Source organism: Abramis brama (genome assembly GCF_963993115.1).
Source record: "Abramis brama genome assembly, chromosome: 14".
Classification (NCBI taxonomy): Eukaryota; Metazoa; Chordata; class Actinopteri; order Cypriniformes; family Leuciscidae; genus Abramis; species Abramis brama.
The window spans coordinates 32931084-32951765 of record NC_139976.1 but is presented as its reverse complement, the minus strand read 5'-3'; the positions used below and the strand labels follow the sequence as shown (position 1 = coordinate 32951765).

General features: G+C 35.4%; 3 protein-coding genes across 3 annotated transcripts; 2 read left to right on the top strand and 1 right to left on the bottom strand.

The window, feature by feature from the left end:
* Positions 1-771: 771 nt before the first annotated feature.
* LOC311096245 (uncharacterized protein) lies at positions 772-2347 on the top strand (the record flags this gene model as incomplete). Its single annotated transcript, XM_084135299.1, has 5 exons — positions 772-1049; positions 1253-1337; positions 1665-1697; positions 1821-1871; positions 1986-2347. The coding sequence occupies exons 1-5, from the start codon at positions 936-938 to the stop codon at positions 2345-2347; spliced, it is 645 nt and encodes a 214-aa protein (XP_083991425.1). The 5' UTR covers positions 772-935.
* kat7b (K(lysine) acetyltransferase 7b) lies at positions 2069-11693 on the bottom strand. The gene is made up of 14 exons (XM_084135298.1): positions 11514-11693; positions 10971-11118; positions 9534-9779; positions 9259-9341; positions 8952-9035; positions 8553-8651; positions 8134-8244; positions 7614-7805; positions 7445-7534; positions 7127-7267; positions 5834-5927; positions 4191-4337; positions 3997-4103; positions 2069-2896 (listed from the first exon to the last, which is right to left on the bottom strand). Exons 1-14 carry the CDS (start codon positions 11526-11528, stop codon positions 2795-2797), a joined length of 1659 nt encoding a protein of 552 aa, XP_083991424.1. The 5' UTR covers positions 11529-11693; the 3' UTR covers positions 2069-2794.
* Positions 11694-13513: 1820 nt separating this feature from the next.
* Positions 13514-16192, top strand: ptges3l (prostaglandin E synthase 3 like). The gene is made up of 7 exons (XM_084135860.1): positions 13514-13743; positions 13938-14051; positions 14823-14889; positions 15109-15207; positions 15448-15537; positions 15682-15741; positions 15835-16192. The coding sequence occupies exons 1-7, from the start codon at positions 13523-13525 to the stop codon at positions 15841-15843; spliced, it is 660 nt and encodes a 219-aa protein (XP_083991986.1). The 5' UTR covers positions 13514-13522; the 3' UTR covers positions 15844-16192.
* Positions 16193-20682: the final 4490 nt, after the last annotated feature.

Here is a 20682-nt window from a genome sequence, read left to right as displayed (position 1 = left end):
TATTCCTCAAAATGAATAAAAACAATGAACTGCAAAGTCAGAATATTACACAAACCTGCAATAATTAAATGTAACACAAATATACTTTATGTATTTAGTCTCACTTTATTAACCAATGTCTTTGCTGAACTTCGATGATCCGACTCAACCTAAAGAAAATTGACTTTGATAAAAATCACATTGGTGTTTATTTTTTGGTTTTTATTGCTTCTCCTGCATTTTATTCTTCTGCGGTCCAGCTGAAATGTTTGTTTGAGCGGCGCCCTCTACTGTACAGGAGTGAATTTGCATTTCCTTCAGCCTGAGGCTTGTTCATTTCTGGCGCGAAAGGGCCTATAAATCTGCCAAAACATTTTTGCTATTAAAACACAAAAACAAGTAAGCCCAGCCCAGGTGAGAAAAAGTAAAGCAAAAGTAACGCTCATTACTTTCCATAATGCAATTCGTTTTGTTTAAGGGAGTAATGCAATATTGTACATCTTATATCCATGATTCTATACCTCCATAAAAGCACCTAATAATGGATTAAATAACATTTTTAAAAAAATCAAACATTGTGTCATGAATTATTTTGCATTTTCTTTGACGTGTGATGCGTCGATTAATCCAGGATCAAAAAATGGAGTCACTTATCATTTAAGTCAAGTGGTATTTATTTTTTTATACCTTTTTTAAAGAGGTATTGAATTGGTTATGGCAGAGAGGTGGTGGTGACGTGATTTGGGAGGGGGTTGGCAGGTGTATGGATATAAATGCAGCCACCACTAACAGAAAAGACCTCTGATTTCAGCAGACCCTCCTGCCAGCTGGACAGACTATAGCGACGGGGAAAAAAATCTATTATTTGAGAAAGTTTTCTTTTGTATTTTAAAGCTCATTTTCAGTGTTTTTTTTAAAACATATATAATACTTGTAATTCCAAATTTTTGGTCCATATGGAGATTTGTAAACTCTCGGCATTAATGCTCACCATACTTGCTCTTGCCTACAGTGTTGAAGGATTGTCTTTCACTCTAAACAGAGACCACTGGATTTCAGATAACTGGGAGGTGAGTAATGATTTCTGCATACATTTATTTAAAGCATATTGTTCATTTAAGTAATCATTACAGTTATGATGAATAAATGAGTCTGTATTATATCCATTACAAATGTTGGTACTAAAAGAATGTTTTATTTTTCATCTAAAACTAAAAGGATATGCAATGTTCCTTTCACATCCACTATCAAAATGGTTTGGTTGTTAACACAGGATGAACCAGTGGAGGAGACACTCGCCAGTCTACTAAAGAGATCCAAATCTCATCCGTTTTATGGGTTAATGGGAAAACGCTCCGGTAAGACTTCAGATTTGCTTTTGCTGGCTCTGGGATTAAATGTTTTACTCAAATTATACTAACAATTTGAAATATATGTTGTATGGTAATTATTACAAAAGAATACTGTGGAGTCTAATTTAAAATTATTTTTTAACAGCTAATTAGGTTTAGAATATTTAACTTTCTAATGCAGTATTTTAGGCCATGTCAAATTATTTTTTTACCCAAGTTATGCTGGCAACAATTTGTAATAAAAAAAAAAAAAAAAAAAACATCCAAAAAATTAGATTGCATTTTTGACTTCATTATATATATACATAATCTTATTTCCCTTACTTGTTCTAGGAGTTCTCCAGCCTGTGAAAATGGAACGAAGAAGTGAGTAAACGCACATATCTGAATTAAAAACTGCTAAATAGTATAGCATATTTACATCTCAACAGATTCATTTTGGCCATTGTCTAAACTTGGTTAAAAGAAACTTGCATTGTTTCCTCAAAGGGCATAAGGGGGATATGTTTGTGGGACTCATGGGCAAGAGATCTTTAGGAGGTATGGCTTTACATAGCTCTGCTTACACCAGCAATATAATGTTTAATTTAGTACTGTTGGTTATATGCTGCATAGGTTTATACCTGGCGTAAAATTGATTATATTAATCTGTAGGTGCTGTCACAAGAACAATCCCAGAGACCAGTACAGCAATGGACAAATCTGCAGATTTGAACAAACAAACAGGTACAACACGGTTATCAGAACTGCATTTATGCAAAAATGATAAAATGAACCAGCAGTTTATAAATCTGAAATCATGTTCTTCACACAGCAGATCTTCAAGAGGAATGGGACAGACTGCAGTACTACTGACATTTTCCAACGCTGTATTACAGACTTCACTGGCCTCGGTGTATCAGTATACAATTATTCTTGACTCTTCACTGGCACCAACATTACACTTAATGAGAACATCATCTGTGAGCATTTTTAAGCAAGTAAATGTCTTGCTTAATATATCAAATGTGACATAATAAAAGTATTTATCAAAAATGACAGTTCTTTTTGTCTCCGGTTCTGATTTACATGAAAACATTTCCACAAATAAACCAAAAAACAATGTTTGAAGAAAATTAAGAATGTGTTATCAATGTAAATCTAAAGTTGCTGTTTGTTTTTTTTGTAAGGCCCCATTTTCTTTTTACATTCCATTGATGATAAACTATTTTTTTGCTTTTAAAAACTCAAAATACTTCTAATTTTAAAATATATGTTGGGGCAAAGAAAATACTTTGGCCAGAGACATCAAAAAAATAAATAGCACTGTATAAAACAAAAGTGAGAGATTCCAGAGAGTTACAAAGAGCACATAAAAAGAGACAAAAATGACAATAACAGCTGAAGCCATTGCAAAAGCCATTACTGATGGGAGTCATAAAAATATTTAACGGCAGTTAAGTATGAAATGTAACGTAAGTCCATTAGGTTCCTTTGGGAGGGGTCCATTTCAGAGAGCTGGGATCAATGGTCTTGTTGTTGTTGCCCCTTTTGGTCTCTTTGGCCTTCCACTCGTCAATCAGGTCCTGTGCCATTCAGAAACAAAACCAAAAAAGAATCACTATTTGTCGCAGAAAAAAACAAATCCTGTTAAACTTGTGGGGAAAAAGGCAGCTGTGGATACATAATTTACTTATAAACATATCTTATAACCATACATCTACACTGTACCTTAAAACATACTGATTTTAACTGAGTAACCTGCGTTGCCAGGTGTTTTGACAGATTGTGCAGTTTTGTGAGCTTGAGGTGTTTTCCCTCAGCACATACGGTAAATAATCTTCCTGTAAAATTACCCTTTCAAAATCACAAAAAAAGCTTGTTCTAAGAGCGAGACAAATCATAATTAAGCAAAGTAGAGCAACCGGCTCATGCTGCGTAGGTTTCCTTTTGTGTGAAAACATGACGGAAGGCAGAGCGCGGTGAGAAATTATATGAAAGAACATATATGAATGAATACATGAATGAATGATTGTAGGAAAGGGAAACCGACTGATTTTTATATTATCCTACATTCCTATGTGTAATTCCTGATGAAATAGGCTGAAATGTGAGGTTTATCATAAAAAAAGAAAAGAAAATTCTGCCAAAACTTTATTTGAACATTTAGTATGTGTTAAATGATTAGATAACATGTTCAATTGTAAGTCACCCAACTAACATTTTTAGTACATTAAAAATCTGTCCATCGTTCTTAGTTATTAATTTAATGTTAATGCAATAAAAAGTGCATAGCTAATGTTATTTGTTTGTTGGTTTTCGACAACTTTTCCAGTACATTTTAACAATACTGTGATAACACTGATAACCATGATCATTTTGGTCACTATAATAGTGATATGAAATTTTTCATTGCGTTTCATCTCTACTTACATGCATGTGAACAATAATTTAGTCTAAAATATTCCTTTTGATAAATTATTTGTTGAACAAAAAAAAAAAAAAATTAAATGTATTTTAATGCAATGATATATCTGCAAGAACAGAAACCATAGTGTAATTGCGATTAAAAAGAAAATTAGAATTTTAATTTTTAATAGAAATTTTAATGAAAATAGCAGCCCTATCATAAACAAATTTAAAAAACTTTAAAAAAAAGGAAAAAGAAAAAAGAATTTCCTGATACCTGTCGCTTCAATACCAGATGCTTCCCCTTCCAGTACTTGAGCATCTGAAGTGACTGCAGCGTACTGACAATGTCCACAGGGTTCACTGCGGTCTCTTGACTGATCTCTGAACAGGAGAAAACAAGAAACAATGCTAATCCTGCATGGATTTTACAGGGATGTCATAGTGAACATGCCTACAAACTTTTCTTACCCTTAATGGAGATCTCTTTGCCCTTGAAATTGCACATGTAGCGCAGCAGAACTTCCTTCCAATAGCTGCGATAACTGATGAGGCCCAAATCCGAGAGAGGGCGCTCAGGAGAACCAACCTTCTCTTCAACCTTCGACAGCAGGTAACCTAGAACCATGACAAACAAACAATGTGATGCATGTGTTGAGGAATAACAGCATCCACATGTAATGGCATTACAACTCTGTATGACAATATGATGATAAAAGTATCATACAATAGTTTTTATGTCCAGCACTCAATCCATAAAGGTCTTCGTCGCACTTAATCGCAAACTCGGTACAAATATAACAGATAGGGCTGGGGCGGTATATCGAGTTTGTACGATGTAAATGTATATCTTAAAAACGATACAGGATGAGGCAATACCATATTACAAGCGCATCTGAAAATAGTGGAGGACATAGAGTGAGCTGCTGTGCGGAAAGACATGAGATATGCTTTATAATAACTCAGATGTAGTTAACGCACATAGTTTAAAGCAGGCTTGCCCTGTCAGGTGCTCTGACAGATATTTACGCAGTTTAATAAGTTTGAGATGTGTTTTCCTCAGTGCATAACTTACATTTCACAGGTATATTTTCCATCTGTAAATGTTAGAAAGTCTTGCAAATATTTCCATTTTGCTGTCAGGAGTGGGCGAGCCTCATTGCAACCAAGTCTCCGCTAAACTTCACAGACTTCAGTGAATGAGCGCCGCCGGGCACATGCATGCCAAATAGATGGAGCGCAATTTAATAGGAGGGCAATAATTCTGACTAAAATATCAATTTTGCTAAAACATTTGTTGTTGTACATTAAATGTGCCCCATGTCAAATTTTAAACCTACAAGTTAATCAAATGTAGGTTAATATAATTACTAAGCTCAGATATTTGAATATGTGTTCCTCTTACCAGTTACTAGGGGTGGAACGGATCGCAGTTGATCCGGATGGATCAGACCCCACGGTTCGCCACGCACGTGATTCGCGGATTAACTGCTAAATTTAACCATCATAGAGTTAAAGTTTATAATTTGGACGTGTTTTGCCTTGCCAATTTACAAATTCAAATAATTTTAAACGCAGAAGAAGAGGCAAAAATCACACTCAAAGAGAGAGAGAGAGAGAGAGAGAGAGAGAGAGAGAGAGAGAGAGAGAGAGAGAGAGATGCGCGTTTCAGACAGCGCTCAAACACCGAATTGATTCCTCTTTCGCGTTTCCTTGCCCTTGAACGGACACATAAACACAATATTATGTCAAAATACCCGTCTCTGCAAGTATCCTCTCGTTTCTGTCATAAGTGAACAGTTGAGAAAGAAATCGAATGTTTGTCAGTTTTTTCGGTCCGTGCATTCGGCCTTAAGTGACAGCACACAGCTAATATTAAACTATAACAGTGTTATTTCACATTTAGGCTAAATTATTCATTTCTGTACCTGAATACTACTGTTAGACTTTGTAACTTTGTTATTTAGTATTTATCTCTGCTTGTATTTTGTGTATTTGTTCTTATTGTATTACTGACTGTTCACTTGTTTTAAAATAATAAATGAAAAGCAAAGTGTTTTTTGGCCATTTCCCCCAGCTCTAAAAACAGACAGGGATGTATCACAGGTACTCACTAAAATCAATCAGCATCTTGCCATAGCCCTGTCTCATGTACTGTGGCATAGTCAGGATACAAGACACATTGTAATTCAGGAACGAGTTCTTCTCCTACGGAAATAAAAAGCAGCAATTATGAAAACTCTCCTGACAATGTTACGATACAGGAAAAGGCTTCAAAGACACTACAGGCTAACATTTTTCAAAATTAACATGCAAATAAACGTAGCATTATATTTGCATGTTCTGCTGATTAGGGTGAAGTGCTCTTCAGGTTAGTACCCCCACAAAACACTTTAGCCTGGTTCAGATTTGTATTTCTTTAAAATAAAAACTTCAAATAATTAACCCCCGTAGATTGGCACTCTAAACCAGTTGATCCTTACTCACATATTTAGAACAAAACATACAGATCAAAACAGAGAAATTAAATCAATTGTTGTCAAATCAATCCCTAGTTTAAAGCAGCATCCCACTAACCACTTTAGTCAAATTTGTTACAGCTACCAAGTTTTTGCTGAATCCATTCAGAAGTATGTAAAACGAACAGATTAAAGAATGGAAGATGGATGCCAGACTTTTGAATGCGTGTTCTGTGTGTTTGTCCCTTCATGGTTGTGGAAAGTTCATCCACCATTTCATTGAGAAAAAAGGACATTCATAAACTTGTTTTTGCCTCTGCTTTAATTTATATGTGTATATAAATTATGGGGCTAACCAATAATGAATAAAAAGATATTCACGATTATTTTGCTCAAATTATAAATTGAGATAAATCACAATTGTTCTCATTTGAGAACTTTCTGGAGAATTATTGCACTTTCACGCAAGCACAAAGCAAGAGAATGTCAACTCGTATGCAGGGTTTATTTTACCTCATCCAGTTACCTGATTTGATATTTGTCATATGTATTTACATACTCTTTACATTATGAAATCTGGTAAAACCATAAATCTTTAAAAGTTGAAAAAGCCGGAAAAGCTCTGATTGGAGGTTTTAAACCCTTGACTAGTCAGTTATTAAATGTGAAGCAGTTCACTGGTTGTGGCCAACGCCACAAGAGTACACCTCACCGACTGGCTTTAGATAATTTCAAGCAATTCTGATGTTGTAAGAGGAGTGGACCTTTACGTCAACAAAGACTTCAGTCTATGTGAATGAGGCTCATGACTGAAAATCAGTAAAAAAAAAAAAAGAAAAAAAAAGGCTAGTGGGACACTGGCCATAAATGCAAATGTGTTAAGTGATTATGTTATTGTGCATTTTAGATCATGCAAGTCACTATACGCTGACTCCAGCACCACATTACCTTTGAGAAATATCCCACGAGGTGACAGCCTGTGTTATCAGCTTCAGTCATGACATAAAACAGGAAAGGCTCCACATCATAGTACAGTGTTTTATGGTCCAGGAACAGCTTGGCCAGCAAACAGAGGTTCTGGCAATAGATCTGTTAGGACAGGTATAGAAAATATCAGTTTCATATGTAGCAAACAACACTCATCAACAGACTAGAATTTCATCTAAGAGGGGAAATGGTCTATTTCACAAAGCTACAAACACATCCAGAACCCCTTTGCATACATACAACAATGAACAATGAGTGCATTTAACATCAATTCCTCACCTTGTTCTTTTTCCCATCAACCTCAAACACAGAGATGGCACCTTTTCTGTAGACTTCATCACCAGGAGGGTGTTTCCACACACATTTGGCCTGCATATACCCCAATGAAAATGTCAAACTTAACTTTCCTTTCAAATATATTTAGCAGGTAGGAAGGTAGATTTCATACCATATGTCTGCGCAGGATGGTCTGGCTCTTCATGTACTTGAGGCAGAACTCACAGACGTACAGACGCCCCAGACGGGCGTACTCCTCAGGGTAGGGAGAGTGGTACCAAGTGTCTAGCTCATAACGGCCAAACAAGATGGTCTTGATCATGTTACTGCCCTCTGTGATCTGACCCTGCAGACGCAGTTTCTCCTGCAAACACCAAAAACATTGGACATCAAATTTATACATACAGCCAATTCAGCTAAAGTAACAGAAGAACTTTGGTGGTAAAACCAAAATCACAGCACGAGTAATTTTATATCACAGATACAGTATACCATCATATAGTTATTTTTGCTAAATTCAACAAAAAGTGTTTTATATATTACATAACCACATTGTAATGTCAATTAATTAATACTTGAAAATTACATCTCAACTGATTATTTTCTTCATTTATTTACAATTTGATGGGATGCAAGCCAAAGGATAGAGTTTGCAGTGTCAAGTGTGACGTGCGAGGAATGTGTAATCATACCAGATCCTCTGATGCGCGGGCCTGAGCTTTTCTGAAGAGCTCCAGATCATAATCACTGGTGATGTTCTCCAGCAGTGGTTCTCGAGTGGTGCCATGTATCTGTCTGTGCTCCTGATACATCAAATATGAACAGATGTAGTTGAATCACATACATAAACATCATAAACAATTATACCCCACAGGCTTGCTGCAGTAGTGTGTTGCACAGTGTTTGGCCAAACACCAATTACATTACTTGCCCACTGCGGCAGCTTATTTTCTGCAATTATCTAAAAGCCAATGGAAAAATCCTTGAAAATTCGAAACTTTCGAGCTGGCCTCTAAAAATACGTCATCACTGCAGCACTTTTTAGCTTATATGACTACATAAAACATTAATATACAGATATTTCAGAAAATCGTTGAGAGAACACTATTACCATGTACTTTTCTTTTTGGTCTTTTGTCAGGCCAGAATCCCTCCTCTTCCTAATCTCCATGACCTTCTCTTTATATCGAACCTGTCTTGGAGTTGGAGCCTGTAGAAAAGCAATGCAAATTAATTACATCACACTTTTACTAAAAGGTACTTTGTGTCTCATCCAGATAATGCTCTTCATGCATAGCTCATCAGTCATAACTTCACTGTGGTTACCACAGAATTTATGGCTTGCAAACAATCACATCTCATCTTAAAAATGGAAGGCAACACGCTGCTGACGTTAGGACTTCATGCAAGTGTCTCTTTTTTTGTACAAAAGCATGCATGCACTTAAGAGGCATTATCACGCTGGTGTGATGTTTGTTTAGTGTTGAGTGAACATCTGTTTGGTGAGAACCTGATGTCGAGTAGCATGTCTGTTCTCCTCGTTCTGCCCCTGACTGCGCTCTTCCTCTTGTTTCTCACGTTCGATGGCTTTCACCTGATCGAGATGAAAAGCACACAAAGATAAACAACAGAAAAAGTGCTAAACAATTTAGAAAAGGATAAAGCACACATGCTTACGCTAAATGATCATTGCAATTTAGCAGTCAAGCAAAAACGTTTTTTTTTTCTGAAATCATACCTCATTCAATCCAAGAAAGTAACCAAAAGATACAATTTAATAATAGCAAATAACGAAGTATACTTTGGGCTAAACACACCTTGCACTCATCTGCTGACAAGTTATGGTAGAGAGGGCATCCTGATATGGAGAAATGTCTCTCATGTTTCCCTGTTAAATGTCCTGTATAAAAGAAATTCAGAAAAATATACAGATTTTAGCTTTAAATTTAACTATAAACAATCCAGTGAAATTTGAAATGTTTTAAAACACTGCGAACATTGTTTTTTTTTCCAATTAAGCCCTTGTAAACCATTGGCACTGAATTTGATTATTAAGCAAATGCAAAAGGAAATTAATTTGAAGAGCAATTACCCAGAGAATTGCACCCAGGTGTGGGGCACTTCATATTGAAGTTGTAGCTCTCGTGAAAGCGGCGGCGTTTTGGACGATGAGAGGGATCGCTGCCAGAGTCTTTCTGGTCTTTAGTCACGCTCTCATCGTGGGATGCATTGGGGCTGGATATGTCGATGTCTGATTCGGATGAGGGTGCGTTTCCTGTGGGCGTCCTGGGGGGAGACTCGTCTCTCTCTGCCGCTTGCTTCACATCCGGAGGAGCATCTAGATCAGGAACAGAATTAACTTCTTATAAACCTATGTATAGGTAATAAATATAATACATAAAGCTTTGCAGCAGGGAATAATAAAAACTTTTATAAGTAAAAATAATAAGTAACTTTTAGTAATTATAATAAAATATATTTAGAAGAAAAATGTCCTTGAAGAATATAGTGCCATACCATTTAACACTGCTTTTTGTTTTTCTTAATTTATTTTCACCTATGATAGTGATTTCACCTTTTTTGATCATTTGATTTAATTGTTCTTATTCAAAAGAAAATTGAAAAGCTGTCTGCAATTTATATTTTGATGTTTATAATTATATTTTTGGGAATAAATTACAGGATTTCGGATTAATTGAAGAATAATCGAGCAGTTTTCTGTTGGTCAACGCAGCGAATCTACATGCAAAATGTGTGTTAAATGTGTGTAAATCTTTTGCTGTCATGCAAAATTTCCGATTACGTGGATTCCTGGTGAAATGCCTGAACTAGTACTTTCTAAAGTAACTTTAAACTAACAATACATTTGTAATTACATCTATTAATGAAACACATACAGTACACGTTTATCCAAAGGGTGTTCACACTTGTAGTTCGGTTCTCTTGGTTCTTTTGGTGCGGACCAAAAAAGAAAATGATGCATTTAGTCCAGGTTCGCTTAACATTCACACTGTCATTTTTAACACCGAACCTAAAGATACAAAACAAAGAAACTGCTTTTATGGCGAATATTTTGTAACGGAACTTACCGAACATAAAGAAACCAAAATGATACTGTGTGCTAAATGCGCTCGTTGTATGTGTGTACATATGGCTGTGTTTTTACCAACTGTGGAGTAAAGGAGTCAAAACAGCACCAGGAATTCCTCTGTCACACACAAATGAAGATCTGCAGCAAGAAGATGCAGTTCCGACACCTGTATCAAACTGTAATGGGCAACTACGCAACTATGATGAGGAAAAAACAGGTATCCTTGAGTACTTTCTTTTTTAGGGTCGCATCTAGAGACATTACGTCCTGTTTTTGGTTTGTTTAGATGTCTTTGGTCCATGTTGCGTTTTTATTTCAGCCCAACCACACCAGAGTCCACTTGTTTGACGCGCACCAGGTTCGCACTTAAGTTTGATAACCCATAAACTGGCACATACTGCATGAGAAACTAATGTATCATCAGCTGTGTGTTTATACCTTGAGAGCTCTGGCTCAGGCGCAGTGATGCTCGGGTCATACGGGTGTTATTGCGCTGATTGGCTTCACTATGAGAGCTGTCAGTCTTCTCATGATCTCCAGAGTCATCAGAATCAGCAGTCCCTTCTGAACTACTGCCTGCTGTTCTCTGCAAACATGGTGTCAACACAGTTATATCACCATGCACGTGTAAACAGGTCAGAATAAAAATAAGAATTATAGACACAAACAACAACACACACACAACGTATACATATAGAACAACAGTCAAACGGAAACATTTTACTATTATACAGCCTGGGTTGTGTTTTAAAGCCAAATTGCTAACTAGCTTCATTATCAGTTTTAAAACACACCATTTCGGCGGCACTTCGGCATTTTTCAATTCTCATGCGATTAAATGTTAGCCGCTAATAGCGTTGACAAAAAGTTTCAATAAAGTAATTGAAAACACACTATTTTTGTCCGAGAATGTAAATAAACATTGAGCTTAGCATTTAGCCCGCGCTAAGGCGACTGGGCAATTCTCGCATCTTCTTTCACCTTTCTCCGCGGCATGTTGCGTCTGATAAATCCAAACGCTGTCCTTTTTACAGGTTTGTCAAACGGGTATATTTCTTCTGTGCTATCTGATATAATACAGCAGCAATGTGTTCATAAGTTTGTGTGTTTCTGTTCTCGCCAATTGTTCACTCTCGCGCCACACAGGATCACAGCGGAAGTGACGTAGAAACGAAAAACATGGCGACGCTGAAGCGCCGACCAATGTGAGGAATGTCAAATGTAATTTTTTTATTTTTTTTTATTTTTTTATGTTTTAACAAATTGGTGCAGATAACATAAACTACGATATTTTTTTTTTCTTTTATACATTAATTCAAATTATGTTCATTTTGATTATATATTATTGTAGCTTTGACTTCATCGTAAATTTCATCTTTACAAACCCAGAGCAATCATTGTAACCTAAATTTAGGATGCATTCTGCTGAGGTAAAATCCCCATTTTAAACATTTAAGAATATGTCAAAAACATAACATTCTGAAACTAATCAACGAATCCCTTCACAGATCAACTACGAGCCTTAATAAATAAAATAGTAGCTTTGTGGAAAAAAGTACACTGTTTTGAAAAGAGCAGCTTCTCTGTCTCACTATTTGAATATAGTTAAGTTAGTAAAGTCAATATATTTAATAAGTTAATAAATAAATAAGTTATTGACATGCTGCTGAAAATATATATATATATATTAGTAGTGCCGCTAGCCTACCTTTAGTTACCTGCTAAGCTACTGTCATTCTATTGAAAAAATGTTGCCTAAATTAAAAATGATAATGAAATGATTGCAAAATACTGACTTAATGCACACAATCTCTACAGATGGCGCTGTAGGACCCCCACTTTGAGACTATTATCAATGACATTTATGACTGGATTCATTAACATCAGTTCTAGGGGAAACACAGGAATCTCTTAATATTACATAACCCAGGGCTCGACATTAACGCTTGTCCGGGACAAGTGGATTTTTTGAACCAGACAAGTAGCCTGATTAGAATGTCAATAACCAACAAAAAAAAATAGCTAGGGAATCACTAAAACGAGAGAATGATTCTGATTTTAGATAAAATTTTCACATGGAAAAATAAGTCCATGTGAAAAAACAAGCAAACAAACAAACAAACAAAACGCTTGATTGATTGTGACAAGAATAAAACTAAATGCAAAGAAATTAATGATTTTATACATCAATTTTTTCCTTTCCTCAAAGGCATTTACACCATCTGCCTTTCATCTCTTTCTGCTTCATATCTGCAAGATTCTGATCACAAATAAAAGAAAACAGATATAGGTAAAGTTTATTGAACTGAATTGTGTTTTAACGCTTTATTTTAAAAAGTATGGGCTTTAAGGGTGTGTTTATTTGACAATGCTGCACTATAAACAGAAAAGTTTTTCCTTTGCGTTGTTCGCTTGCATACGATACAGCAACATTGTCAAAACGATCCCCGTTCACAACGATCCGCAAAAATGATTAAAAACGCTATATTCTGCTGCCAGGCCAGTAGTTGGCGATGTCACTTTGTAAAGGCACTATACGTGCCTATACACTAAACACGTAATAAACATGCGCATGATGTCACCGTTTTCACAAGTTCACGTTTTCGTAGTTTATACGGAGACGATAACAGTATAATTTTCAAAAACTAGCAATTTGAAACCCGTTTTCAAAAGCTTGTGTTTTTAGGTCCCCAAAAGGCTGTTGTTATGTAAATGAACGGCAACAAGTTTTCTGTTTTTACATTTACATTTAGTCATTTAGCAGACGCCTTTATCCAAAGTGACTTACAATTTAGTTTGTTTAGTTGAAAACAGCCCTTAAGCTACTGTGATGTTTGCATCAGACTCAAATAAACATTGGTTGAGGTTTGCATGTTGTCCTGGCAGATTCTCACCCGGGGGAGGGTTTGTGTAAAGGGAATATTAATGTCTGGGTGAGGGTAGAAGCTTCAGTGATTTTCCCGAGAGTTCCACCACCTCCTTTAAATGGGATGAGCAAAGGGGGGTGGGGGCGAAGTGGTATGTTCCTCTCCCAGCAGCTGATACCATCCATCCTAAAAATAGAGTCAATCACTCAGCCAGCGAGCCACACACTGAACTCTCTCCAGTCAAGTCTTTTCTACACGTTTAAGGAAAATCAGTCAATACATTTACACAACTACGTCAAATCTACGAGAATCAAGATGCCAAAGATTGTGAGACCAGAGGACTGGTAGGTGTGAACATGGATGTTTATTTGAAATGGTAGAAGCTCATGTCTTCTACGAAGGGTACATGTGATTTTCACAACGAACTCTGAACTTAGACTCAAAATGGTTTCATCATGTTAGATCAGAAAGTTTTGTTTTTAAAGAGTAACCAAATGAGAAATACTTTGCTTAAATTGGTTCTTTTTCATTTCTTTAGTCAACCAGCCAGAACACTGTGGTACGACCGGAAAAAGTACATCACCATCAACTTTGCGATTCAAAACCCAAAAGATGTTCAAGTAGATATTCAGGACACAAAAATTATTATGAGGTAAGAAAATTATCTTATTTCCAATATCTATTATATCAAATATTTATTCATTTATTTGTATGATTGTTTTTGAGTTTCTCAGTTTTTCTCAGTAATATCACATGGACTGAAATGATTCTTAGACACAGGAATGAGATTAAGTACAAAGCAAATTCTGAATTTTGCTTACACACAAGTGCTGCAAAGAACTGTTTTTTTTTTTTCTTAGTGTGAAGAGCAATTTACAATCTAAAGAACTTTTTCCCCCCAGTGTAAAGAACCTTTTGTGCATTGGAAAGTTTCCATGCATGTTAAAGGTTGGAACCCTCAATGCTATAAAAGAACCTTTATATTTAAGAGTGTATCCTGCTTCTCAAAATTTCTCCTGAGATAAGACAATAATCTCATATGCGTCTCCTCCAGAGTTCAGAGATCTCAACAATGTCTCAAATTGTGCTCAATATGAATGCAAACATGTCTCATCACATTTGAACAAAATCAAATGATTTAATTTTATAGATCAAAATATCAAATTGTATAGCTCTATACTCTTGCTAAACACAAACTTAGCATTGTTTTATTCATCCTAAGGAATTTTAGGAGAAACACCTGAGCATTAAGTCTCCTGAGCTCAAAAAGAGTAACCTCTGAGCTATAGAATAGCTTTGGGATTTTTACATGATAAATAAAGTGTTTTTTGGGCCCTGAAACTTTCAGATACATAATGTATTTCATTATTTACAAGTAAGAAAATGTCTAAAATAATAATAATATTATTTCACTTTTTTTCAGCTGTAAAGATGTGGATGACAACAATATCTACAATGAGATTGAATTTTATGACCGCGTATTTAAATCTGTAAGTAGTTTACCATCCTTTTTGTGATATAAACCCTGAAGCTTATAGTATGTGCGTATGTAATTCAGGTAGCATAATAAACCTATTTATTCTGTTTCATTTCAAATAAAGGCTTGTTTTGTTGACCATAAGTGCATGAAATAAGTGAAATATGTAAATGAAATTTCATCGACAACCAGTTTTCTGTGACTTTCCCAAACAATGATGATGTCCTTTTAGGATTCAACAGTGAAGGTCTTTGACCGAACAATTAATACCTTAATAAGGAAAGTAAAGGAAAACGTGGCATGGCCTCGACTCCAGAAAGATCTAGCAAAGGTATCTATCTATCTATCTATCTATCTATCTATCTATCTATCTATCTATCTATCTATCTATCTATCTATCTATCTATCTATCTATCTATCTATCTATCTATCTGTCTGTCTGTCTGTCTGTCTGTCTGTCTGTCTGTCTGTCTGTCTGTCTGTCTGTCTGTCTGTCTGTCTGTCTGTCTGTCTGTCATTTAATCCATCTATCTATTGCATTCCTCTGAGTTTTCTCTCCTTGCCCTTTCAGCCAGCATGGCTGTTAGTAGACTTTGATAACTGGAGGGACTGGGAAAATGAGGAGGAAGATGGCATGGCAGAATATGAGCAGTATGTAGATGTAAGTCTCTCAATCTGGGTAATGCAATTATCATTCTGGATGAAGCTGTTATCATTTCACTTATTGTCACGACGTGGTAGTATGTTGAGATCGTAATAAATTCCTACGCTTTCTATAAAATGTAATGACTCTTTTGTAATGCAGATGCTTAATGACATGAAGAACAAAGGAGAGCCACCTGCCATGGACGATCTGGATGATCTTGTAAGTGCCAGAAACTGTATCAAATGGTTATGCAGTCTTTAGTCATTTCATTTCAGTTTTGAGGTCATCACAACCCTTTTTTTTTCTCCACAGAGTGACTGAGTGGAACAGCATTGTCCAAGATGGATCTATACAGTTCAGTTTTTCAAAATGTTATGAATGCCGTAAAAGCCAATTTACATTGGCCAAATAAACTTGCAATAGATTTATTTTTATTTTTTTGGATCAGTGCTTAAACCCTGGCATTGGCATTGTGAACTAGACTTATGTAATATAACTGTGACATGTTTACCTTTGATTTTCTTGAATTCCTTGCAAAACAAATCATTGTTGCTTTGTGTGAAACAAAATTAGATGTGTATTTATTTTCTATTTGTGTTGTTATATAACTGAGGAAATAGATTGTGTATAAAATGCATGTTTTCTACATTAAAGACTTCATGCTTTAGTATTTTTGTGAACAATTGTTTTTATTTTATATAAAAATCAGTTAATCAATCAATCGATCGATATCAATTGATCAATCGATCAATCAAACAAACAAACAAACAAACAAACAAACAAACAAACAAAAACTTTTATTCAACCAGTCTCAAGGTGATTGTTTAAAATCTACCAAGTCTCCAAAAACATTGGACTTATTTATTAGCAGTATCCATTGTTTTATTATGTGAAATCTAACATGATTCATTTGTATAATTGCAAATATATTTGTATAATTGTCCAGATACGTTTTGTGGCATTGATGCTAATAAATGATCATACATTATCAAAACATGCAATTTATTGTTTTAAATAAGTAGTTTTATACTTTTTTTAGACCTTTTTGTTGTTGTTCATTGAAGGCTTTTAAGGTTCACCTTTTGTTCATTGAACAGCCTGTGCTCCTGCAGGTCTGTGAGCTCAGGCGTTCACCACTGTTACGCATGGACAACTGTTGCTCAACTCTTACGCAGCAGGATTGTGCCATCTTTCATTAAATACGTCAGGCGACAAAGGTGACCCCTCGTCTTGGGCCAACTTGACCAGTAAGTCTGTGTAAGTATACAGCATGTGTGTGTGGAAAAGCCTTTGCTATTGTATTGCAGATCATTCATGCAATGGACCGGAAAACAGGTCAAGTAGTCATTAACCTTAGCTTTTTCTTAACTTACTCTTTGTATCATTGTACAAGCAGGAGTCAATTGGCCAAATCTTGTTTATCACTGCTTACAAAGAGGAAGAGACCCACTCAAGACTCTGAACCACAGCGATAAAACACGATAAGGAGAGAATGATTGCTTAGGTGGAAGGAAAATATCACATGATTACAGTGCTGGTGTATCGTGATTTCTTGCAACATTTTTAAATTCATTCACTCACCCTCATGGTGTTCCAAACTTGTATGACTTTCATTCCTCCAAGAAATGCAAAAGAAGATATTTCGAAGAATATGCTGGTCGTGCTTTTACAATGAATGAGGACCGAATCTTTTAAGGTCACAAAACCAAATAAAAGTATCGTACATTTAGTGAATCCGATTTGTGCACTATATTTCAGGTCACCTGAATTCAAACATTAAACAGAACCAAAATTAGTCTGAATGATTTGTTCACAGATTTGCAGAGCGTTTTGAAGATTGAAGCTTAGAAACTATACTTAGCCCTGTGAAAAAGAAGTGTGCTAAATTGTAATGAATGTGCAACTTTAAGTGTACTTCAAAACTTAAGTTCATATTTTTAAGAAACTGTACTTTCAGATAATATAACATTTATAGAATAAAAGGCTTAAGTGTACTTAAAGTGGGACCACTTTCATGACTATGAGCCTGGCCAAATACCCACACTTGCAGTTTTTCACACTTGACATAAGTCTGCTTATATGACATATTTCCAGGGATTGGCCAAAGTGTTCAAGTGGGCGTGACAACAGCAAGTATTTTAAGATTTTTGTTTACTCAATAGGACACAGTTAATCACCACCACATGACTGGAGTTTCATTATCAAATCTTTTGCAAAATTCATATAATCTCTGCAGTCTCTGCCCCAATAAAATGAGCAAAACTTTATGTTTTACAATCAAATAATATGCAACATCTAATTAACTTAACTTTGGGAAAGTTTTAGACATGAGGTGAAATCGGCGATTAATCGGGATATGCTTAGCCTCAAAGACCGCTCCAAAGTGGTATTTAGTGTGTCTTAAGTGTACAATGCTTTGGAATTTTACAGACCAGGGACGGTCTTGTGCACTTACTTGTCGCTTGCATGTTCTCTCAAGTTGCCAAGATCGCAAGTGTGGGTATTTGGACAGGCCCTAAGATTCTTAACACACTTAAGTACTTTTAGTACTTTAAGTACTTAAGTCACTTAAAGGTCCCGTATTATGCCCCTTTTCACAAGATGTAAAATAAGTCTCTGATGTCCCCAGAGTGTGTATGTGAAGTTTCAGCTCAAAATACCCAACAGATCATTTTTTACAGCTTGTTTAAATTGTCATTTTTTGGGGCACAGAAAAACGCACTGTTTTAGTGTGTGCCCTTTAAATGCAAATAAGCTGCTGCTGGACGACCCAGGGGGCGGAGCTTCATGAGCTTGCGCTCAGTCTTTCAGGACAATATCATCTCACGGAATGATGATAATATCAGAAACTCTCAGTAACGGTGTTCATTTCGAGTCGGACAATAATGCCTACAGAGTCAGAGTGCTGTATAGAGATGGAACAGGTATAGTTTAGTAGTTTAATTACGGTTATTATAACGTATTTGTCATCTGCTTGTATGTATCCATTATTTATTAATAGCCTACAAGTCTGCTGTCTGAATGATGATCAAACATATACTGATGAGTTTAATAAAGTTTATTGTACGTTTAATAGCGTCAGTTTTACTTCAGAAAATCACCGTAAGAGCTGAGTAAACAGTAAGTTATAAGTGCGCAAGTACATAAACGAATTTCGGTAGAGTTGAGGGAGCATTCCTGTGGGCGGAGGTTAGTCAAAAAACGGTTCTAGTGACGTCATTAAAGAAGGAAGTAGAGGGATGTAGTCCAAACGAGCCGTTCGATGTAGGCGACTTCTGTTAAATAAAATATCTCGCTTGGCATTTAACTTTGAGCTTTATAATTTTACAGATATTATTTATGCTCTAACAGCAACATTACACACTAACTAAAGTTTGAAACATGGGATCACGAAGAACGGGACCTTTAAGTTTTTTAATTTTAAAAAAGTGCACTGTAATAACTTCATTTTAAAGTCCCCATGAAATCAAAAAAAAGTTTTTTGGCTTTTAGTATGAATGTGTTAGCCTTAATGTTCTCAATAGTCTGCTCCAAAACAATGATACAATTTGCATTTAGAAGATATAATCATTCAAAACTTACAGTCTCTCAATCCTGCCAATATGCATCAATGCTGTTGATGACAACACTCTGCACTTCAGCACTCCTAAATTAAGATTACTGCATTTTCTGTAAATCTATAATACATTTTCATTTAAACATAAAATAACAACAATAGGCATTTGAAAACTTTACATTCATTTCACACTTAAGTATTATTTCCGTAACAAGTACTCTTTTTAAAAATGTGCTAAAGTCTACTTCTTTCCACAAGGGCGCATGAAAGTACATTTCACCATCTAACAGAAGTCATGCAAGTCAAAGGGATAGTTCACCCAAACATGAATTTCTTTTTATTATTTACTCACCCACATGTCGTTGCAAACCCGTAAGACTTTCATTCATCTTCAAAACACAAATTCATATATTTTAAATGAAATCTGAGAGGTTTCTGTCACAAAACTTTGTCACTTCAAAAAGTTCATAAAGAGATCGTAAAATTAATCCATATGAATCGAGCGATTAAGTCTTACAGGTTAACGACATGAGGGTGCATTGATGACAGAATTTTTGCATCAAATATACTTTTTTACTTTTTACAGCCAATAACCAAATAGCATTGTTCAGGACAGAATAGAGCTGTGTGGCACACGTTCAACCCGTAACCTTCAGTGAGGAGTGAAAAACATTGATAAGGATGTTTGTGTAGTCTGTGATGTAACGGTCCGCAGACTCTCCAGGCCAACAAGCGCATAAACAAAATGTTCTGCACTTTGGCCTACTACGCCCATCACAAACCCCACAGAAGAACAAAATTTAAACGTCTATAAAGGAGGTTAGAGAAAAGTAGGCAAGGAAAGTTAATATTTAAAAGCAGTCCTCAGGAGGAAAATTAATCAATATGGATGTCTTTTTTTAGAAAAGTGAAATATTTTATTATAAAAAAACATTTTTAACTAACCAAACACAATGCAAAAAAAAAAAAAAAAAAAAACTTTCACGTTCTAAAAGAACTCAAACCCAATTAAATAAATTAATTTGTAACATAGGAAACCAGTGTGCCCACTGGATCTGGAAAAAATGAACAGAGGCTATGGTGATAAGTTTAAAGAAAAATAGAAACAAACAACGTCTCCACAATGTAAACATTTATTCTTTCATTATGCAACATCATGTGCAGTTAAAGTAGTCTGTAAGTAAAACTGAAAGAAATGCATGCATGCAATTACATTGTTAAAAAATAAAATAAAAAATTATAGGCCTATCATAGAAACAATATTCCATAATTAAAGTCATAAAAATATGCCTAAAGATATCCTTGGCTTAGTATTGCATGTAGGTACTTATAATCTAAGTTCAGTATATAACATAATACAATATAATGGTACTCAAAAATCGGCTATATATATATATATATATATATATATATATATACACAGCCGATTTTTGCTACTGTTATTTATATGTGTCCAATTTTTTTAAAATGGATCTAATCTAATATGTAGAATCTGTTCTTTGCTTATCTAAAGCCAGGTTTTGGATGTTAATGTGTAGCTCCAAGTATTCTAAGTATAATATAGTTGAATGGTGCAATAACTGGTGCAATGATCCCTATAACGC